The sequence below is a fragment of the Lontra canadensis genome, unplaced genomic scaffold (genome assembly GCF_010015895.1).
Source record: "Lontra canadensis isolate GAN:19392208 unplaced genomic scaffold, GSC_riverotter_1.0 scaffold63, whole genome shotgun sequence".
NCBI classification, from domain to species: Eukaryota; Metazoa; Chordata; class Mammalia; order Carnivora; family Mustelidae; genus Lontra; species Lontra canadensis.
In genome coordinates, this window is record NW_022631057.1 from 3,285,498 (window position 1) to 3,309,515 (window position 24,018).

A 24,018-nucleotide genomic window follows, 5' to 3' on the forward strand; every position below is an offset into this window, starting at 1 on the left:
TACGAAAGAAAGAAGATCACGCCAAAGAAAAAACCTAGGCAGTAAAACAGTGTCATTGAATGCACAGAAAATGTAACCCATACGTTTTAAACTCTAAACATCTAGTCCCACTCGAGGTTGCCAGTGAGTTCTTTAAATGAAAGTATAAATTCTACTTTTTTTTTTTTTAAGATTTTATTTATTTATTTGACAGATCACAAGAAGGCAGAGAGAGAGGGGGAAGCAGATAAATTCTACTTTCAAGAAACACCTCACACAGGCTTACCTTTAGGGAGTTTCTCTCTGCTCCTGGTTTAATCTAGCACATTAGTCTTACTACCGCAGGGTGGCTGATAAAGGGGGAGCAGAGCAACCTGTAACCTTTAGTCCACAGCAGCCCTTCAACAGCTAGGTGACAACAGCCCTGGAGCTCCTGCCCCCACGCTCAAGGGCCCTGTGCTCCCGCCCTGTATAAGGCCCAGGGACGAGCTGTCCTCTGCCACAAGAGTCTGCCACCAAATCACTCCTCTTAAATGCGCTTGGGAAGTTGATCTTTGTGGCTTCCAGGTTGTGGGAGCGGGCGTGATACCATTGTTGGGTCCCCCCAAAATTGGGTACCCCAATAATGGGTCCAGATTAAAGGAGCGAGACTGATGCAAAGCGAAGGTCAAGCAAAGCTTTATTTCATGCCAAGCATCAAGAATCATACCGACCGTCAAACAGACAGGTCCGGGATGCCCCTCCAGAGAGGACGACCCCTCCCTGCTTTCCAGACTAACTTTTATGGAGCAAAGGCCATGTGGTTGGGCCTGGTCACACAGAGGTGGCCAATGAGATTGTAACACACACGCAGGAAACGCCACAGTGATGCTAGGCAACCAAATGAGTTACAATTTACCCTAGTAGACATTTGATCCAGCCTATCACACCTTGGTTAGGATTGGTGCCAAAAGGCTCCCAAAGGGCGGGGCCCATACTCCTTGGTAGCTGGGAGACAGTGTGCGCCCCCACTGATTGAATACCTCCACCTGGCCTGACCCACCCTTGTACTTGGACTTTGTTACCAGGCACTGGTTTCCCGGACTTGCTTTTAAATATGTTCGGGGGGGGGGGGGGGGGGGGGGGGGGCAAGGAAAATTTAAGCTTTACAGCAAAATGGCAGTTCAACCGGGGTGGGGCTGCTCCGGCTGAAGAGGCCCTTACACCATCCTGAGGAAACTTCCTGGGTTATAAACCAAAGAGGAAGTAGGGCTCTCCAGCTACGAACAGGAAGGATGATTATTCAGCTGTAACAGTTTAAAGCCAGTATAGAACCTTCCGTCAAGGACACTCACTCTGTATGCCTGTGAGGATACCAGTCTTGCCACACTGTGGCCTGAATTTTGACTTACTTTCCTTCTAACCGAAATTGTAACGTAGGAGACACTGATCTCTCCTTTTAGGTTTCACTCGTGTCAGTACATACTTACTGTTCAGGGTGCGAGAGCTCCTCATCCAGCCCTTCCCAAAACTTACCGACTATGAGAGCGCTTGTGCCTGAGGGGAAGACAAAAGCAGGACAACGTCAGTCTGGCCCACAGCATGGCCAAGAGGAGATCAGTCACTGACGATTCTTCCTGATTTTTTTCTGCACACGGTCTGATGTTCTTCTAGTATCAAAAGCCATTTATTTCCCTCATACAACCTCATTTTATCTTGTGCACTCAGCAAAGTATGTGTTTTCTTCTTTTAACTTAATATTTTTTCATAAAATTACTCGCAGAGAATTTGTAAAACAGAACACAAAATATCACCCATACTCCTACCCTGAAATGTTTTGGGGCCATCCATTCTAGTACATTTTCCCATGCATCTAAGTTTTTACAAACTTAGGCAATAAAAATCCCAATCATGACAGGGAAATATAAACTTATTCTAGTGTCTGTATCTGGGTAGTCCAAAATTGCTATTATATATTTAAGTTGTTCCACTTTTACTGGTAATGAAGCCCTCGCTAAAAATGCATGAAATATTTTTCATATCAAAATATTCCATTAGGGCGCCTGGGTGGCTCAGTGGGTTAAAGCCTCTGCTTTCAGCTCATGTCATGATCCCAGGCACCTGGGATTGAGCCCTACATCGGGGCTCTCTGCTCAGCAGGGAGCCTGCTTCCTCCTCTCTCTCTCTGCCTGCTTCTGTGCCTACTTCTGATTTCTGTCTGTCAAATAAATAAATAAACTTAAAAAAAAATCCATTAGAATGGATTCCTAGGAAGGCTAATTGGCATGAATATTTGTATTATTCTCTATACACATTGCATAATTGTTTTTCATAGGCTTTTTGCCAGTCGCTGTGGTACTTTCAGCATATGAAGATATCTGTTTCATCACCTCCTTGCTTTTTATTGGGTGTTAACATAAGAAGCTATCTGTTGTTTTAATATAATGGGGATTAAAGGTATCTTGTTCTTTGATTTTGCAACTCTTTAGTTTTAACGAGGTAAAAATTTCCAGATTTATGGGCCAGGGTGAATATATGCTTTTTTTCTGTCTCCCTATCCTGCATTCTAAGATAGTTTCTGCATTTCTCTGTTCCTTTTTTATTTTGTTTTTATTTTAAAAGATTTTATTTATTTATTTGACAGACAGAGATCACAAGTAGGCAGAGAGGCAGGCAGAGAGAGAAAGGAGGAAGCAGGCTCCCTGCTGAGCAGAGAGCCCAGTGTGGGGCTCGGTTCCAGGACCCTGGGATCATGACCTGAGCTGAAGGCAGAGGCTTTAACCCACTGAACCACCCAGGCACCCCTCCCTGCTCCTTTTTTAGTGCTGTGTTCTGTTGAAATCTGCTAAAGAAATTTCACTTACCTTAGGAAGATCATGGAGACTTTAGTGAACTAAGAGATCCGGACAGTGAGGGCAGGTAGTTCAACCAACTATAAGCCAACTTGAGCTGGAACTTTTGAGAAAATCTGGGTGGAAGAGAGAAGCTAGGTTCTAGGAAAGCAGTTGCATTAACAGATGGATCCTTGGAGGGACTGAAATGGGTGAAGTGGATTTTAGTGACATTTTTATGAGTGTTACATGATAAAATACTTCCTTGAGCCTCACTGGGATATTCCAGTAAAGTCTTAGTTTTTACATTATTTCTGGAGTTAAATTTATTTAGTGCTCAGGCAATACTGTTATGGTACTCTTGAGACAGCACAGTTAAATATAGGTCATACGTACTGTTAGCGGCATGTTCTAGCCCTAAAGAGGAGCCTGAGATCACCCCTTATGGTGAGGAAGATGATATCAATCAGGTGTCTGGTATAACTGGGCCATTGAAATAGAAGTGGTAGATTTGAGAATTCCAGGAAATTCCTCATTCTGTGATGCTAGCATCCGAAGAATTATTTTCTTACTTGGCTGGTTGTTTTCTCTCAAACTGCTCTCTCGGAATTCTTCCAAGTCCCCGGTCTACTTCCCTAGCTTCCTTTTTAGGAAGGCCTAGGACTAGTATCTTGAGCAATCCTAAGCCTTAGGGAAAATACTCTTTTATTTCTGTTTTCCACTGTTTTATCTTTGCTTGCCTCTTCTCACACAAAGTGTTTAAGGTTTCCAGGACCAGGATTACAGAAGAGAAAGAGACAAAGAACAAAAGTGCAAGGGGCTGTCCTTTCAGCCTGGGTCTGTTTTAAGTCCAGAGGGATGAAAGAGTTCACAGGTGGTCCTGCCCAATTGATGAGTCCACCGTAAGGTGTGAGTTCCAGGAATCTTCTGCTTAACAGTTACTTGGTCTGTTTGAATTCTTTGTATGTTCCTGAATCAGAAGAACTGCTTCTGGTCCCGTGTTTGGACTTTGGCCTAAGAGCTTTCCATTTCATCCTAACACTGGGATTTTCTCTTTTGTGGTACCTGTTAGGGTCCGTGATCAAAGGAACGAGACTGATGCAAAGCGAAAGTCAAGCAAAGCTTTATTTCGTGCCAAGCATTGAAAATCGCGCCAAGCATTGAAAACCGACTGGTAGGGGCCGTCTCTTACGAAGAGACAACTACGACGACCCCGACAAGGCCGCTCCCAAGAAGTCCCTCCGGACAAGGCCGCTCTGGAGGAGGCCTCTCCCCCACGAGGCAGCTCCCCAGATGAGGCCACTCCGGCCAGGGCAGTTCCCAGGAGGAGGCCACTCCAGACGAGGCTGCTGCCGATGAGGTCGCTCCCTGGACAGGGCTTCCCGGAATGAGGCTGCTGGCGGTGAGGCCATTGGCCACGGTGCCGCTGCCTCTGACCACGATGAGCAGAACAACCACCACGCTCCTGATGACCATGATGACCACTGTGCTCCGACTCTCCCAAAGACAACCCTGACCGCTATTCCACCTCCTCCTCCTACTCCCACTACTCCCCAGCCTCACAGACTAACCTTTATATAGGTGGTTGAGCCCGGCCCACACACAGGTGGCCAATGGGATTTCAACTCACCACAGTAAATATATGCATGCCCCACTGATTGGATGTTTCCATCCGGCCTGGCCCGCCCCTATATCCGGGGTTTGCAACTAAGTTCCTCTGGCTAACCAGGCCCTTACATTATCCGGAGGACGGTCCCATCCGCGTCAGCACTGCGCCTGCTCCAGAGGCCCCGGGCCAGTCCGCTGCTGTGGCAGTGCGGCTGGAATCGGACTCGCCACCTGCGAGGTCATGTGCGGGACCCCCGGGAGCACCAACGGACCCATCTCTTACACAGGCTGACCGATTTCTCCTGGTGTTCAGAGTCTGTTTTTGTCTAGCACCATTTGAAATCGGTTATGATGTAGGGGGAAAAGCAGCGGCCCCGAAGCCTCGTGCCGGCTCTGGGGAGCCACCGCCTGCGGTTTCCTGGAGGACCCACGGGCAGAGAGCGCTCAAGGACCACCGCGCGCCCTTTCCCCCTAACTTCTTTAACTGCATTTATGATCCCTTACTGCAGAGGTAAGAGAGAACCGAATGTATTTTGAGAAATGGCTGTGCTGTATCTGGTGCCCGGGTTGCATGGTGCTGGAAGGTGGTAGGTGCCGCCCATGCGGGCAGTGGTTGCTGTTGAATTCTCCTTCTGTGACGGGTCTGTTGATGCTCCTCCCTGAATAAATATTTCCCTCTAGTCAAGTCGTCACGTCTCTCTTTTTCATCTGTCATTGCCTCCATACTTCCGTGATAAGTGGGGTCCGGGTAGGTTTAGCCGCTTCCTAAGCATTTGAGAAGCCAGCCCGGTAGGACAAGGAGGGAATTCTGTGAGCCAAGAAACGTAAACGAGAGAAAAGATCGCAGAAAAGAGAAACGTTCCAGCCTGGGCCAAGGGACGCTGCTCACAGAAGGGGAAACCGAGGCTGGTTCCCAACGGGCCCAAGCCCTGGCACCTCGGTGGTCTGTGACCCTTTGAGAAATTTTGCCAAACTGAGCACACTTGTCCCACGGCTGGTAAAGGAGAGCACCGAGGACTCCCCTACTTATAAAAGACGCGGGAGGTCTACTTCTGGTGCACAGTCTCCGTGAACCCTTGAAGACAGGGTGAACCTCTTCTGGGAAGGTATTCAAAGATTAGGCAGATTTGACTTCATGGTGGGGGGGGGAGGTGGTGAGACCTGGGGAATCTGCAGGTCGGAGGGCTGTGGCCTCTTGAGCAAGTGTTTTGCGCAGACGTCGGAAGACATCTTGAATCTGTTTTTCAAGACCACGCAAACTAGTTATACTGTTCCGGGATCGGACCTACATTTTTGTTCTAGTTTCCCCAGGTGACTCTCAGGTGCAGCCACTGTCAAGAGCCACCCCTCTGTGGTCTTGCTTTCCTACTCAAATGGTGCTGTGAGGACCCCTAGCGCAGGTGTGTATTTCTGGTAACAAACGCAGCAACTTGGGGTTGGTCTTCGTCTCCTTGGGCTGCTGTGAGAAAATATACAGCCTGCACAGCTTCTAAACAGTGGATACTTCTCTTTGCCATGCTGGGAAGCCCAAGATCAAGGGGCTGGCAGATTCGGTGCTGGCTGGGAGCAGTTAGCTGGTTCAAAGACCCTGCCTTCTCAGGGGAAAGGGGCTGAGGGAACTTTCTTGGGCCTCTTTACAAGGGCACTGGCCCATTCATGAAGCCTCTGCCCCCATGACCCTAGTCCCTTCCCAAAGCCCCATCTCCTAGGACTGTCACCTTGGGGGTTAGGATTTGAACCTGGGGATTCTGGCGGGACCCAAACATTCACACGGTAACTCTTAAAATAACAAACGTCATTGTTTTCAGCTCAGACATCCACAGTGCGACATCATCCCACTAGGCTGAACTCGGGCATTGGCGGGGCCAGGCTCCCACGAGAGGTCCTAGCAGAATCTGCATCCTTACCTTTCTGGCTTCTAGAGCTGCGTCTGTGGCTGTGGTCCTGGCTCTGTACCCTCCAGGCAGAGCCTTCAGCCTCTCGGACACGTGGCCACCTCCTGCCACACACAGCTTCCTCACTGTCCTCCCTTCCAGGGAACTGAGGCATTCATTACACTCAGGGCCCCAGCCAAGATCCCAGGTGCAAAGACCCTTCGCCACAGAGAGGAGGGACATTCCCAGGGGTCAGGTATTAGGACTCCAAAATTTCTGCAGGCCATTAGCCTACCACAAGCAGCAGGAAGTAGAACTACTCCTGGGAAAGCTGTACCTTGGGCCCCAGCTGGGACCTGCTGCATCAGAATATGCTTTTTTATTTTTTTAAGTATTTTATTTATTTATTTGTCAGAGGGATTGAGAGCCCAAGCAGGCAGAGTGGCAGGCAGAGGCAGAGAGAGAAGCAGGCTCCCCGCTGAGCAAGGAGCCCGATGTGGGACTCGATCCCAGGACTCTGGGATCATGACTGGAGCCAAAGGCAGCAGCTTAACCAACTGAGCCACCCAGTCATCCCCAGAATATGCTTTGTAACAAGACTTACCTGTACACTGCAATTGGAGAAGCGTGGTCCTATGGGGTCTCATCCAAGAAATTCTACAGTAAGGAATTGAGCACCATGTCAAATACAGATTGAAGGGGTGTTTTCCCAGGAGCATTTTCCGCTGGTGCTGGGTAATCTGATGACCAGCATTTTCCCAGGCAGCGTAACTAAGTGCTTATCTGAATGACGGTGGTCTCCCGATTCTCCCTGAAGCCGCCAGCCTTAAGCACCAGCATACCAGAGCTCTTGCTTGGTTCCCATAGTTCAGCTCAAATCTTGCTGCCACTGCCACAGAAAACAATTCCAGTTTTCAAACGCTGTGTAAGGGAGATAGTGAGCCAGGAATCGGGGGGGTGGGGGTGGGTGGTAACTTTCTCATTGGGACCTATACTTGTGGTGATTCCTTTACCTTTGGGTATATAAGTGAGAGGGAGAGAAAGGACCACAGCCCTCAGAATTCTGCTTCCCCATATTCAAGCAAGATGGGGCAGAGATTAGCCCTTTTAAAATATTGATTTCACAGAAGGTAAGCATAAAAGACCTAGTTAATGCTGGATCCAAAACAAAACTTAAAATGTCTTCTGGGAATCACAGGAAGGATGGGAACCTCTGAATAATGAATGACCTGGTTGGAAGGACTTGGGGACTGTCATATGCCCAGAGCGTCCACAGGAGGGCAGCAGAGCTACGCCGCAGAAAGAGGGACCGCTTCAGTTCAGTGCAACTTTTCAGGATGAAATTTGAAATGATGAAAGCAAAATTAAGTAGAGAAAAAATGATGTGCCCAGGTAGTCGACTTTTCATCATTTCTGGGAATCAGTAGACTATGTTAAATACTGCTCTTGAGTAGAAATATGCAAATGTGAAAATCTGTAAGAGAGTTCATTCTTGCTTAAAATGTTAGCTGTCGGTCATTACTAAGTTTTCAAATAACAAAGCTGCCCATTTTCTTTAAAGCTAAAATATTCTGGAACAATGCAAATTCAGATTCTTGCCCATCCTTTCTCTCTCCAGCTTTCTTACAGAAAACTTTCTGGTTGTTACCTTAAAAGCTCCCCTGTACATTTTATGCCAATTTAAAAAATATTCTATAGTCTCAAGCCATAGCCAATTACAATTTAATAAATTGTTTTATTTATTGATAGACAACCTAATTTCCATGCAGTGTCATCAGAAAGATTGCCTCTGTTTTTTCAAACCACAAATAGCCTTGTTTCCTTAGGCAACATCTTATGTCTCAGACTATATTCTGATGTAATAGGCTATATTTGAAAAGCAGCATCTTGTGGGGTACCTGGGTGACTCAGTCAGTTAGGTGTCTGACTCTTGATTTCACCTTGGGTCATGATCTCAGGATCATGGGATCCAGCATGGAACTCTGTGCTCAGCCAGGAGTCTGCTTGAGATTCATATTCCCTCTCCCTCTGTCCTTCCCCCCAACCAAAATCAACCTTTAAAAAAATAAAAAACAGCATTTTGTATATATAAGCTTTACTTCTGTCTTTATGAATTTATATATAGAAATGGGCTATGGAGCTTGAGAATCACAAATGCAGAGGTTCTATGCCTTAACTGCATATAAGAATCACTTGCGAGGCTTAAAAAATTCCCTATGCCCAGGCCTCATCCCAGGCGAATTACATAAGAAAACCCAGGGGGCTGGGACCCCAGCATCAGTAAAGCTTCTGAGGCCATCCCCTGTGCAACATGGTGCAGAACACTAAGGCCTGATCTCAGACATTTAACACTCTGAGTTTATTTAAATCTGCAAAAGGACCAGGAAGCTTTCTGCATAAACAAAAGCAAACCCCATTATTAGTTACACAAATCAAATTTTAGACTTTCATTGCTGGGAGTTGGGCTTTTCTGTACTTGACCACACCCATGCACTCCAGTGATGAGGAAGGCGAGTCTCTTTCCCAGAGGCAGGGATATAGAGGTGGTGTGACCTGAGGCTGGGTAATCACAAAAGCTCTGAGAGCTGGGCGAATCAGGAAAAGCTTCAGCAGGTGGGCAGTGGGAGCTGAGCCTTGGAAGATGCCCAGGATCCGGCAGGACCATGAGGGCTCCAGGCGGCCGTGAACCAAGAACTCAGCAGAGCACTCGGGGCACACGGTTTGCCTGGTGGACGCAGCTTATTTGAAGAAGTACATGGAGCAGCAGGAGGAGAAATCTTAGGAAGAAAAGCTGGGACTTAATCGTAGGAAGCCTTCGAGGAGCACACTAAGCAACTTGGACTTGATGCTGTAGGTCACATGCTGTGGCTGAACACCTCCGGGCAGGAGTGGGATGCTAAGGGAAGCTGGGCCCCAGGGGCAAGCACGTGTCCTCTGAGATCAAGCACGCTGGAAAGAACACATCATCACAAGTGAAACTTCTCCAATCTACACTTTATTTTTTGCAACATTTGAAGATCCAGTTTTCAAAAAAACAAGCAATAAAGATCCGACACATGGGACGTCTCATTTCACTGCAAATACATTCTTACAGTTCCAGCAAATTTGTAAATTTACATACACGTTTTTATGTCATTACAGAAACTTTCTGTTTTCCCCTTATGTTAGATGATTGATAAGTTGTCTGACAAAGAGCATAATTTATATTTATACATATATAACAATTTCCACATAAATCTACTAAAATGAAAAAATTAAATTTGAAGCAGAAACTACTGTACAAGTCTATTTATTTTCAAAAGCATAACAATCTTTGGTTGAAAAGATTCAGTTCGGCCTGTTACAAATAAAGGGCCCAGCCATCCCTTGCTTCGGAGCCAGTGCTACTACCCCCCTGAAGAGTAGGCGGCAGTGGGGAGGGTACCGCTGGGGAGGGTACGGCTTTCCCTCCGCACTGAATTCGGAATTCCTGTTTCCTTCTGCTCCAGCTGGCCCTCCCCGAGTCCCTCCCGGATCCCAGAGGGAACGAACACAGTGCATCACAGACATGCCTTCATCTGCAGACAGGACTTACGCTGCTCCGCGCTGTTTTCCCAACCTTATCCTTCCCGGGGCAACGCTTCTTTGCTGAACTGGCCCTACTAACCGTCCAAGTGCAAGATGAAACTCATACAAGTGTCATGTGAGTTCGAGTGGCCGTCCCTCCTCCGTCCCACTGGGCTTCTCTGAAGGAGACCTTGCCTGGGGTGAGGACGCAGGGGCCACAGTCTGTCCCAACCAATCATCTGCCGCCACCTCAGCGGCTGGCTCTTTCTGTCCCTTTGCTAGACCAAGGGCAGGGAGTCTCCTTCTCTGAAACGCGCGCCTTAATCTTTACTCTGCTTTTAGCACAGAAGGTGAGATGCGCCTGAACACTCAGACTGAGATAACCTGAGCTTCTGCGATGGCCACGTTCCTGCAAACCTCACCCGTTTCACACAACCTTGTCTAAAGTAAGACTTCTCTGCATTCAAGTACCGGGAGAAGAGGGCCCCCTGCCGGAATTTAGAGTGGAATCGAATTTTCCTAAAGAACAGAATCCTCTTAGAGAAAACTGCAAGGCCACAGTGTTCCCTCTGGCACCGGCTGGTGTTCTTGCTATGTGAGCGCTGGATCCCTGATGTTGTACAGGGGTTTGCAACAGATCTGATGCCTCATGCCTGTCTCAGACAGCTTGCTGATGCTTTAAAAAGTAAAGCACAGATCCGTACACTTTATAGCTTCCTTAAATCACCAGGAAATTAAACAAAAACATATAGAGCAGAGGACCACAGGGGAAGAAAGGGAAGACTGAATGGGAAGAAATCAGAGAGGGAGACAAACCATGAGAGACTCTCGACTCTGGGAACCAAACTAACAACTAATGAAACGAACACTACATCAAAAACTAATCATGTACTATATGTTGGCTAATTGAATAAAAACCTTATTTAGAACATTTTCCACTAATATTCTTAGTTAAGGAAGTCAGACTTGTTCAAATTCCCAATATGCAGTGTTCCTGTTTTTAATCTTTAAGGGCTGAAGTACCATACACATATTAGTAACGGCATTTAACACTAAACAATATATAAAACACATCTTAGAGTTCCTGGAAGTTCCTGGAATCTTAAGACTTGGCATTAATCTTTGAACAAAAAGGATTTAAAAATCACTTTCTTTACAAATGAAATGTAATTCATTTTGAACTATAGTTCTCTAAATATGGAGATTTATTTTAAAAATGATTTCCCCACCTAAATACTACCAGGGTTACAGTGTTGAGTTGTCCTATAAATTCAAGTGTTATTTAAGGGAAAATAGGCCTGATGTCCATACTGAAGTTCATCCCCCGTTCAAAGCATCATCAAAGGATGGTGACTACTACATTCAGCCTTATGGCTTAGTGGCTGCATTCACGAGAGCATGACAACTACAGAATAACTTTGAAGGACCTTGAGAATTTAACAGGATCAAAAGATAAACTGAGGCACTGGTTTGTGGAAACAATTTAGTGCATCTGCTCTGCCTCAGTGGCTGATTTACTCTGCTAAGTGGTATATCACCTCCAACCTCTTGTTTCCTACAAGGCAGTTTACCCAGAAAACATCAGTGAAGTACAGAAATTAAATCCAGAGGCCCACTGAGAGAACGGACAATTAAAAACATGTATTTCTAGTAGCGAAAGTTCAACTAGTCTCAGTATAGAAACTGTCGTATCCTTGTGTCTCATTTCTGAGTCTCTCCAAAGCAAGAAATAGAACAGTATGATACAAAGTACTTAGTAAAGACTTCATTTAAATTAAAATGAGGGCTAACTGGGAAGACTGGAGAGAAACACATGTAGGACCTAAAAACGAAATCTTAAATCTGGCTCTGAGATGAAACTTTTGGTAACAATTCCACCAGCCTTCGAGCCCAATAATGCCCCATTTAGCCCTCACCGCCAAGGAAATCGTGTGTTTCCTTTTGTTTGTGTGGTGGTGGAACCCTTTTCACATAGAATTTTAAACAAAATCCGAGAGAGAAAGATAAAAAGGACTCAGCTAAATTTTAAGATAACACTTATTTGATAGAACAACAAAGCAGTTTAAAGATGGTGAAATCTAACCTTGGATTACTGATCACAGAGGTCTTATATGACCTTCAGCATCCATTATACGACCTTCAAATGTTTGCAGACACCTTGAAGCTCACAACAGACTGAAATCTACCTTCCTGGTTGGCCTTAGCCTCAAAGGAATTCTGAGAGACCAAGAAGGTTCACAGGACTGGGGAGGCCCCTCCTGCCACTTCCGGTTGGTACGATGGGTCTTCCTCTGAGCTCATCTGACCCCAGACACCACTCTGCTTTTACCAAGAAACTGCCTTTCCTATTGGGCTCTGTAGAGTCTGCTCCCAGACTCCTGACTGTAAGGTGGGGTAGCACCTCACATAAGTGGTGGTATATGTGTCTGTCTCTTCCTGGCCGTGGAGACACACCTTCTGGCACAGAGGACGGCTTCCAGTTCCTTTCATTAGGGCAGAGGGTAGTGAGGCTCAAAAGGTCTAAGGCAATGCAATTCAAAATTTTTCAAAATCTAAACTTTTTTGTTGGTCTCTTTCATATGCTAAAAATATCTGGTAAAGGAAAACAAATAAATGCATTTACAGAGCTAATATTTATGAATTGAAGTCAAATCTATTTACAAAATTAAATAAAATGTATTTTGTCTTCTGAAAAAGGACATTTTTCTTCCCTGCACTTGAACTCATTTTAAATTTCTGTGCAATCTGTTTACCCCTGAAACCACTTAGACTGATGCAAATCGTGTAAACTCTCTGTGAGGACAAAGGGTCCTTGCCTCTCACACGTTAGATTCAGAGGGAACACGCAGAGCACATATGCGATCCATGGAACACTGAGAAGTCAGTTTTACGACAGACATCTTCAGATGCATCTTGACTTCCGCATCGAGCAGTTTCTCCCTGAGGCACATCTGCTTTCCCCCCAGGGAAGACTCCGTAAAACTTATTACCGGACACCCCATTTTCCTGGGATGGATCTGAAGTTTGCTCTCTCGACTAACTACAAAATCCTTTCTTATCTATTAGCTGTTTAAAATTGTCTGAAGAATTTGTTGAGAGCTCAAGAATTTGAGAGCCACGTAGAAAAAGGTTCAAGTTGATTTGATTCTTCCCTTTTTTGCCCCTTGTCACTCCTCTCCCCACAGCCTGATCCGGCCACTTGATGGAGGACATCCCAGACTTCTATAACCTTCACTGAAGCACTGACGGCTTAAAGATTACAGTGACTGGCTCAGTCATTATTGTAAAAACCGGTCTGAGTTAAACCAAATAATAAAGACCCTTAACAGAAAAAAAAATGGGAAAACTATTTCGTCACCGGTAATAAAATACATAAAGTATGTATGATTCTAATGGACTTCAGCAAACTCTCGCTTCTCCAGGGATCATGATGTTACCAGAGTAGAGAAAATCGTGCATTTATGAGACGAAAATCACCACCCACATGTGAACACATTAATGCCAAGCAAATGCATCTGTTTTCTGGACCCACACAGTCATGAGAAGCCAGACATGGCTCAAGCACCAGCAAAGCACTGGGCAAGGGGTGCGGACTCCCAGATGAGAAAGTCTGGCAGCAAGTGAGTTCTAGAAGGAAATTGAAGGAAACTGAAGGAAAAGGGCCCATTTCACATGCCCTGGGGATCCCATTCTATTCCTAGCTGAGACTAAGAACAGACGACCACAGCAGAACCCATCCGTGTGGGGCCACGTTCATCAAACAATTCGGAGACATTTGAGGACCTGAAATGTGACGACTTCCACAATGTTTGTGTTTTGGAATGGAGGCTGCAGAAGGGTGACATGTTCCCAAGTCATCACAAGTGCAAGTTTCCACCAAAATCCATTTTATACCAAGTTGCAGCAGCCATCTGGGATGGTCTGTGCCTAGTGTCCTGCTTCTGGAGTTAGCCCTAGAAACAGAGCAGTGACTGCTTACACTTTATAGTCTTGTAAGCAAGTTTCTCAGGCAACAACGCTCAGTTTCAGGGAGAAAGGTGATGGGCATCAGGCACTACAAAGAATATAACACAAATCTTTAATTTTTTAAACAGCAACGTAAAGATAAATTATTAGCCCACACTCTCTTTCAAAGAATCTCTCTTTCATAGGGATCTTTAAAAAGTCCAATTATCTTAAACAGGAGAAAAACTTTGCTGAGCTTGATGGTGTTTCTTCAAGTTTCAGGAATGTGAGCATCTCCATCGAGTCACCCCCTCTGGTGACTCAGAGTGCAGCCCAGGCCAGCGGCAACATCGCTGGGCGCTCATCATAGACTGAGGATATCTGTCTCCGCACCAGACCTATGACTCAGAATCTGCATTTTAACAAGACCCCAGGTGATTAATGTGCACGTGAACGTTAGAGAAGCATTGTTCTAGATTGTAAAGGAGGAAGGTATAACACCAACCCACATGAGAGAGACTTGAGCTTTGAAACAACATAGAACCTAAAGAGTGGTAAAATAGTTCAATGTCCTGACGTGAAATAATTTAGAGAATCTAAAATTGATAAAGCTGTTCTAGAATACTGATTTTCTAACAGAGTATGTTCCTGTCTTGAAAAGGGTAACATATATCCTAAAATATTCTTCATAAATTAGCTCATTAGGCATTTATGAATTTTCCTTCCCACACTCTTTTTTTTTTAAGGGTTTTTTTTTTTTTAATTTATTTGACAGATCACAAGTAGGCAGAGAGGCAGGCAGAGAGAGACAGGAGGAGGAGGCAGGCTCCCTGCTGAGCAGAGAGCCCGATGCGGGACTCGATCCCAGGACCCTGAGATCATGACCTGAGCCGAAGGCAGAGGCTTTAACCACTGAGCCACCCAGGCGCCCCCCCCCCCACTCTTTTTTTTAAAAACTCTTTTCCCTCCAAATTATGCTACTATATATAGGATTAATTACATTGCACCAGTTAAAGATATATTTTCTGAAAATATTTAAAAATTTTATTATTGCAATATCCTGTTTACAAAGAAAATGTGGATGGTAAGCAGTCAAGTATGGCCTTTTAAAAAAATTGAAAGATAATTGACATAGACCATTGTTTTAGCTTTAGATGAACACATAATAATTTGAGAAATATATATATTGCAAAATAGTCACAATAAGTTTAGTTACCATCCACCACAACACAGTTACAAATATATCGTGGGTGTGTGACAGACACTTTAAAGATATACTCCCTTAGCATCTTTCAAATACGTCATATGGTATTATTAACTATAGTCACCATTCTGTCAATTATGTCCTCAGCGATGTAGTACGTCCTGCAAACTGCAAATCTTTTGACCACCTTCACTCAGTTCAACTAACACCCCTTCTCCCCATCCTCCCCCACTCCGCTCCATCTCTGGCACCCACCAAACTTTTCTCTGTATCTAGGAGTTCATTTTTTTAAGGTTCCACGTATAAGTGATATCATAAAGTATTTGTCCTTCTCTGCTTTATTTCACCTGGCATAATGCTCGAAGGTCCATCTGTGTTGTCACAAATGGCAGGATTTCCTTTTCTATGGCTGAATAACGTATCATCAGATGATGGAATCTATATAATGGGCTATACAATTACGTATAATATTGCATTATACACTTAAATGTACCACATTCTATAATATATATATGTATATAGTAGATACACAGACACTGTATTTTCATTTTATGGTGTATATATGTACCATATTTTCTTTATCCATTTATTTACTGACGGATATTTAGGTTGTTTTCATGTCTTATTGTAAATAATGCTGCAATGAACACTGGTATGCAAGTGTATTTTCAAAACAGTGATATCATCTCCTTCAGATAAATACCTATAAATGGAATTGATGGGTAAGGTATTTCTATTTTTATTTTTTTCAGGAATCTCCATACTATTTTCCATATGGTACACTAAGTTACATTCCCACCAATAGGGTACAAGGGTTCCCCTTTCTACTGTCATATCTTTTTGAAGTAGCCATTCTAACAGTTGTGAGATAATATCCCTTGGTGGTTTTGATTTGCATTTCCCTGATGTTTAGTGATGTTGAACATCTTTTCATACACCTGTTGGCAATTTCTATGTCTTCTTTAGAAGAATGTGTATTCACATTGTTTGTCCATTTTTTAAAAAAAAGTGAGGTGTAATTTACATATAACACATCAGTTTCGGGTGTACAACATACTTAAATATGATTTGTACATTTGCAAAATTATAGCCACGAATAAATCTAATTAGCATCCATCACCATACAGTTATAGTTCTTTTCTTATCATGAAAACTTTTAAGGTCTACTCTTAGCAACCTTCAAATATGCAATATAGTATTATTAACCATATTACCATGCTGTGCATTACATTCTGTGACTTATTTGTAACTGGAAGTTTGTACCTTTTTTACCTCCTTCACCCATATCACCCATCCCTGCCACCCGCCTCGGCAACCAGTAATTGGCTCCCTGTATCGAAGAGTTGTGTTTTTGTCTTTTCAAGAGACCACATATAAGTGAGATCATATGCTATTTGTGTTCTCTGTCTTACTGCACTTAGCCAAATGGCCTCGACATCCATCCATGTTGTCGCAAATAACAAGATTTCCTCCTTTTTTTATGGCTGAATAATATCCCATTGTATATGTACCACTGGTTCATTATCCACTCATCTATTGATGAACATGTAAATCACTAATTCCATTTCACTATGATCTTTTCCCCAGGCTTTATCTTGTTCTTTCATTTGGAACATGATCCTTTGTTTCTTATGTTTCTTGACCTTGTTGGTTTCTAGGTGTTCGACGAAACAGCTCTCCCAGTCCTAAATCAGCACCCTGGTGTAGGGATATAACTTATCGTTCAACCCAGCCCTAGCTCTTGGTGGTCTCTCAAATCTTTGGGATTGTCCAAGCTGCCAACTTTGTTCTCAGTGGCTCTCAGGAGTTGAGGGTGTTGTCAAGACTTGTCAGTGTCCAGGAGAGGAAGACCCCAGTCAGCACCTAGGCTGAATGGAAGCCAGTCCCTTGGGTGCCAGCTTAGAAAGCATGCAAATATACCTCCTTCAGGGGATTGCTGGGCACTGGATGCTTCGGGGTGCTCCCTCTGTACGGGGCCCTATGGTGATAGTCAGTTAAGAGCCATTGCTTTATTTGTTACTGTCCCGCTGACCACCAGGGCCGGTTATCAAGGGATATGTCCTCTGGGTAGCAGCCACAAAAGCTGGGGCGTCAGCCATGTACACAAGCTCCTTTCCCAGAGACATGTACAACCTGGGGCTGGGCAGAAGGAGAGTTTGAAGAAGGTGCCTGTCAGTCTGCCAGTCTCTGGGGAGGACTGTCTTGAGCTTACCCACATGTGTCTCATTAGAAGCCTATTCCTTAGGCCGCAGCTATGCAGATAAGCTAAAAGGCCTGTCACAGAAAGACTGGGATGACTTCAGTCGGCCACCTCTGTGCTGTGTCCTGGACTGGGCAGCCGGTTAACAACGGTCAGTTTGTTACAGTCCCGTGTGACCTGCAGATGTAAGCCCCACGGGCCACCTGATAGCTGCGTGAGCTTCTTTCCTGGAGCTGCTGGCAATATGGAGTCCAGCAGAGGGACAGAGGAAGACAGCGAGGTGTCTGGAGAGGACCGCAGTCAGCCGTGTTTTAGTTAGAAGCCTGTCCCTCGGGCCTCAGAGATGTGGCTACACTAATAGGCCTCCTTCCAGAAAGACTGGTGGCACATTTCAGTTGGCTGCCTCTGTGCTGTGTCCTGGGCTGTGGCCCTTAATAGGCCCTTCTTTGTTATGGCCTGTGGGACCTGCCATGGCAGCCTCCCTGGTCACCAGTGCCAGGCAATCAAGCGGTGTTCCCTGGGTGGCAGCTATAAACGCCAAAGCCCTGGATGTGTGCAGAGGCTCCCTTCTGAAAGACCCCAGCAGCTGAGAGCAGGCAGAGGGGCGGCAGGAAGATGGGGCCCTCCAGCCTCCACGGGCTTTGAAGAGTATTTCAGCCGGGTCCTAGGTGAGGGTGACATGAGATACCTGCCCTTCAGCCCAAAGCTTTTAAGAGAAGCAAACAGGTCTCTTTCACAGAGAGACCGGGCATTTCAGTCAGCTGCCTCTCCACTGGACCCTGGGGGTAGCCACACGGGCACTTCAGGAACTGTTTCTTGGTTCGCTGTAACCTTATAGACATAAGCCCTATTGGCTTTCAAAGCTAGATGTGTTTGCAGACCCATCTCTCAGGTGTAGGTCTTAAAAGATGGGGTGCCAGATGTGGGGGTTCAAACATTTTTCTTCCCACGAAGCTCAGACTTGAGTTCCCGCCTGACTGTGGGTTACCACGTTTGGGGAGGATTTTATGGTGAGATACTATCTCAGTCTCTCCTACCCATTTTGATGTACATTTTTGTGTTTTTTAAAAGTAGGCTCCATGCGCCATGTGGGGCCTGAATTCACAAGCCCAAGATCAAGAGTCAGATGCCCCACCAACTGAGCCAGTCAGGTGCCCCTTGATGTGGGTTTTTTATCCACCGAATGTGCAGGAGTTCATTAAGTTCGTTTTCAGATTTCTTCCAGAGGGAACTGTTCTGTGCGTAGCTGCAGGTTCTGTGTGTTTGAGAAGAGATGAGTTCAGGATCCTCTTATGATGCCATGTTAAACCAGAGGCTCAGGTTACAAGACCCATTAACTGGCAACTACAGAGAGTTCAAGTAATACTTGCTAAGGACCCAGTAAGTATTTTGACACAGAGAATTTAAGCAAAAAAGGAAAATAAGAAGCAGAAAGCTATTTTGTTTTGCTTTCTCGAGAAGTTATTTCTACACAAAACTTTTGGACTTGTAAAATTATTCCACTATTTCCTTCTCATGCTATTGTGTATATGTACTAAAAAATATACTACTGATTGAGAAATCCAATATGCATATCACGTGTTCTAAAAATACAAGACTGAAGATTCAAACAAAGGCACCGTGGTTTAAAAATAATAACCAATAATATAAAAAAGTTTGAGTCCTTTACATGTAAAGAATATACTTTTTTTTTTTTAAGATTTTATTTATTTATTTGACAGAGAGAGATCACAAGTAGACGGAGAGGCAGGCAGAGAGAAAGAGAGAGAGAGAGGGAAGCAGGCTCCCTGCTGAGCAGAGAGCCCGATGTGGGACTCGATCCCAGGACCCTGAGATCATGACCTGAGCCGAAGGCAGTGGCTTAACCCACTGAGCCACCCAGGTGCCCCTACTTTTTTTTTTCTTAAAGATTTTACTTATTTATTTGACAGACAGAGAGAGATCACAAGTAGGCAGAGAGGCAGGCAGAGAGAGGAAGGGAAGCAGGCTCCCTGCTGAGCACAGAGCCCAATGTGGGGCTCCATCCCAGGACCCTGGGAACACGACCTGAGCTGAAGGCAGAGGATTTAAGCCACTGAGCCACCCAGACGCCCCTAAAGAATATGCTTTTTTATATAGCCTAAACCAGATGATTAATCAAAAGGCAAAATATATCATAAAACTATGAATACCAAGAGCCTTAAAATTATTAGTGTGGTTTTTTTTTAAGATTTTATTTAATTTGTCAGAGAGGGAGAGTGAGAGAACACAAGCAGGGTCATCAGCAGGCAGAGGGAGAAGGAGAAGCAGACTCATTGCTGAGCAGAGAGTCTGAGATCATGACCTGAGCTGAAGGCAAACAATGACTGAGCCACCCAGGCATCCCTAAAATGATTAGGTTTGATGTTAGAGCTATTTCCCAAGCTACAGGGAAAGGAAATTACTAAAAATCACTAAAAAATCAGAAATTTCAAAGCACTTAATCTTGGTCTATGCTCCAGGATTTGTTCTAAGTCTCTTACTAAACTGAAAGACATTTCATTAAAATTTTAAGTTTGATGTTTGAAAGCCCTCTTCTTGATAGGAGATATGTACTTACACACTTTTTTTTTCTATTATAAGCCTCCCCCTTTTTTCAGTTTTATAGATTAAAAACAAAGATAAAGTTAATGAGGTGCCTTGTAAATCTTACCCCTCAGTAATGTTAAGTTTAATCCCATCAGTTTTACTGAAACCCTGTAAATTATGAGAACATAAGAGGGAAATCAAATAGTGCTGTTTTTCCTTCCCTAGTTCAACAAGTATAAATAACAGCTCTACATAAAAACAAATCAAATTGGGTATTTGAATGAGAACCTACATAGCTTCTTAAAATTACCTAAGTTACCCAGACATACGGAAACTTTCATCATAAACATTTCAAGGAATACGACTGTCCAAGCCTCCACCGTGGGCGGTTCTAAATTTAATCTTGGCCACTAGTCCAATGTAGGACGCAGGGTAAACCTAGGTCCATGATTTGCTACACAACTTAAATCTCAAATCCCACCAAAACGTTTCCTGCAGCCCTAACAGCTGCAGCCACTCTGCAGCGAGCCCTCTGACTGCAGGGACCGTAAGAGCAGCCCAAGGCTGTTTCAGTAAACACAAGCAAACGGATGGGGCGCTCACGCAGGCACAGTTTCCGAAAAGGCGGTATGCGGGACAAACAGAAGAGCTGCACGAAAGGATGTCAAGAGTGAGCAGGACCATGAGTTAGAAGAACATGCTTTTATTTACCCTTTCTTTCCCCTTTGAAAACATCTATACAGGCAGGTGCAAAGTACGGCAAGGCCAACAACTGCAAGAGACCGGGAGACAAAGGACATAAAACTTGGAAAGCTGGGTGTCAAGATTCAAGATTTAGCAGCAGAAATAAGTAAGTGCTGGTTGCATTGCAGTCGCTAGAAAATGTTACTTTACTTAAGCACCTATCTATTCGTGTTCCCTCTGGACCCTCTTACTATCTAAGGCCCATTCCCTGGAGTCACTGGACTAGTCCCCAGGAAGCCAGAGAAGAATCCTTGCTTCGTTTAGAAAATTACCCGAAGCATCTCTGGGACGCAAACTTGTGCCCAATCATCCTGAAAACACATGTAACGTTTAGGGTTTGTGACTAAGCGCACACGTACAGTATAAAAGACTACACATTCGCGAGCAAAACGCAGTGTGTCATACCAAGGTCAGGCTGTCCTAGACTGGTGGACTTCATTTCAGGCTACAGAAACTGAAAAGTCATTTAAAAAACAATGCACTGCTCTGCAGTTGGGTTTTGATTAAGTGGCACCAACGTCCGGGCTACTTACGAAGAGTAAGAACAATCACCGCGATGATGCCTGCATCTGAGAGAAAAATGAAAACCGTTTGAAGACGGAGCACACCAGGGTCCCAGACGGTAGATGCACTTAATTTTGATCACATCATCTATCGCCACGTCGGAGAAGTTGCTCCTCAGTCTAGTGTCAGGGTGAGCGCTAGCGTGTCCAGCTCATGCTGATCACAGAATCCTTCTAATCAGATTCCATGCTTAGGGTCCGTCTTGCGAAACTCTTCACTGGAACCTGACTTTTCATGGCTTTGTGCTGTCGGAGCTGTACCAGGTTACTTCGTAAAGCTCACCAGGACTATCAGAATTCCCTAGATTAGAGGAAATGACCTACGGGTCGCCATACACAGTACCACTTAGGTTTAGCATGTTAACTGGACTACTAAAATTTAAAACTAGAAATGTCCAATTTTGTGAAACTTGGTTCCTTCCTTAACTACCAATGATTGAAACACAATAGATATGTCCACGCAGAACTCCAAGGCCTCATAATGCAGAGTAATTAGTAGCCAAAATAATACCTAATTCCTCAAAGTCTTCAAGTGTTAGTCGGTCACTGGGCTCGGGATAGCCTAGGGGAAAAAATGGAAATAAGTTAAAAAAGAAAGATAGCCAAAAGCTTAAAGGTCCATAAATTCACTGGTTTTATTTTTTGCTTTTGTATGAAACTACTTTTAATTTCATTTTCCTTAATGGTTATCAATAAAAGTGCTGTCATCAATTATAAATTTATATTTGATGTCATCAACAATATTCTTCCTGTCCACTGATATTTCCTGTGACAATATTCTGTGGTATAGGAAGCAAACTTAACACTACCATATCCTCAAAATTAGCCTGAATTCAACATGATTCTACTTAAAATTAAAAAAATAGAGGAGGACTTTGAAATAATTTAGAAGCTGATCTGGAATAGAAAGTCTCTTCAACATAACAAAAGCCACTTATGAAAAACCCATTGCCAACGTCAAATTTAATGGTGAGGGACTAAAGTTTTTCCCTTAAGACCTGGAACAGGGGGTGCCTGGGTGGCTCAGTCGGTTAAGCAACTGCCTTTGGCTCAGGTCGTGATCCTGGAGTCCCAGGATCAAGTCCTGGGATCGAGTCCAGGGATCGAGTCCCGCATCCGGCTCCCTGCTTAGCAGGGAGTCTGCCTCTCCCTCTGACCCTCTCCCTTCTCATGCTCGCTCTCTCTCTCTCTCTCTCTCTCTCTCAAATAAATAAATAAATAAATAATCTTAAAAGAAAAAAGATCCGGAACAGGACAGGGTGCCTGTGTTTGCCACTTCTACTCAACATATTTATTGCAAGTTCATATCAGAACTAGTTGAAAAAGAAATAAAAAACATCTAAATTAGGAAGAAATAAAATGACCTCTATTCATAGGTGACACGATCTTTTACATAGAAAACTCTAAAGATTAAACACACACACACACACACACACACACACACACACAGAGACCTGGTGGAACTAATAAATGAATTCATTAAAGTTGCAGGATACAAAATCAACATGCAAAAATCAATTGCATTTCTACACACTAACAATACGCAATCTAAAAAGGAAATTAAGAAAACAATTCCATTTATAATTGAATCAAAAAGAGTAAGAGACTTTGGAATAAACATGACAAAGGAGGTAAAGGGCTTGTTACACTGAAAATTATAAGCTAAAGCAGAAAGAAATTTAAAAAGACATAAAAAAAGGGAAAGCAATCCCTATGTTTGTGGATTGGGGGACCTACTAAAGTTAAGATGTAAACATGATAAAAAACAATCTACAAATGAAATGCAACCCCTATCAAAATTCTAATGATGCTCTTTGCAGAAAAAGAAAAATCCATCTGAAAATTCATATATAATCTCAAGGGACTAGGAATAGTCAAGGCAATCATGAAAAGAGAAAGAAAAGATGAAAGGACTCCTATTTCCTGATTTCAAAACTTACTATAAAGCTACAATAACCAAAACAGAATGGTGCTGGCATAAAGACAGACCTACAGACAAATGGAACAGAAGCCACAAAATAAATCTTTGGGTATGTTGTTAAGTAATTCTCCACAAGAGTGCTGACAAACTTCAGTAGGGAAAGAGCAATCTTTTCCACAAATGGTTTTGAAAACTGGATAACTACATACACAAAAGGATGACTTTTAACCCTTGCCATTCACCAAATACAAAAATTAACTCAAAACGGGTCAAAGACCCTAAAAATTTAAAACTATAAAACCCTCAGAAGAAACTAAGACTATAAGCTTGATGATGTTGCACCTGGCAATGATTTATTGAATGTGACACCAAACGCACAGGCAACAAAAGAAAAAAACAGATAACTTAGACTACATCAAACATAAAAAAAATCTGTACATCAAAGGACACTAACAATAGAGTGAAAAAGCAACCAACAGAATGGGAGAAAATATCTGAAACTCGTATAATAAGGGATTAATATCCAAGATATAAAAGGAACTCCTAAAATTCAAAAACAAAACAAAACAAAACAAAAAACAAAACACAATCCATCAAAAATGGACAAAGGACTTGAATAGACTTTTTTCCAAAAAAGATATACAGAATGCCAATACGCACAGGAAAAGATGTGCAACACATTACTAATCGTTAGGGAAATGCAGATAAAAACCACAATGAGATTCTACCTCATATATTACCTAACACACAGTATGATCATTATTTTCAAAAAGCAGAAAATAGTTGGTGGGAATGCAAGCTGGTGCAGCCACTCTGAGAAACAGTATGGAGGTTCCTCAGAAAGTTGAAAATAGAGCTACCCTACGACCCAGCAGTCGCACTACTGGGTATTTACCATAAAGATACAAACGTAGTGATCTGAAGGGGCATGTGCACCCGAATGTAAATAGCAGCAATGTCCACAATAGCCAAACTATGGAAAGAACCTAGATGTCCACCAACAGATGAATGGATAAAGAAGACGTGGTATATATATAGACAATAGAATACTATGCAGCCATCAAAAGAAATGAAATC

At 43.7% G+C, this 24,018-nt stretch overlaps 1 protein-coding gene across 1 annotated transcript in view; it reads right to left on the reverse strand.

Moving 5' to 3' along the window:
* Positions 1-4,522: 4,522 nt before the first annotated feature.
* Positions 4,523-24,018, reverse strand: part of LOC116879673 (membrane cofactor protein-like) — a 46,017-nt gene continuing 26,521 nt past the window's right edge. Inside the window, exons 8-15 of the mRNA XM_032878070.1 lie at positions 21,532-21,582; positions 20,991-21,026; positions 20,425-20,485; positions 19,838-19,881; positions 19,496-19,530; positions 10,235-10,305; positions 8,748-8,996; positions 4,523-4,628 (exon numbers count right to left, since the gene is read on the reverse strand). Of these exons, the coding sequence (XP_032733961.1) occupies positions 4,523-4,628; positions 8,748-8,996; positions 10,235-10,305; positions 19,496-19,530; positions 19,838-19,881; positions 20,425-20,485; positions 20,991-21,026; positions 21,532-21,582 (653 nt within the window). The remainder of the gene's footprint in view (positions 4,629-8,747; positions 8,997-10,234; positions 10,306-19,495; positions 19,531-19,837; positions 19,882-20,424; positions 20,486-20,990; positions 21,027-21,531; positions 21,583-24,018) is intronic.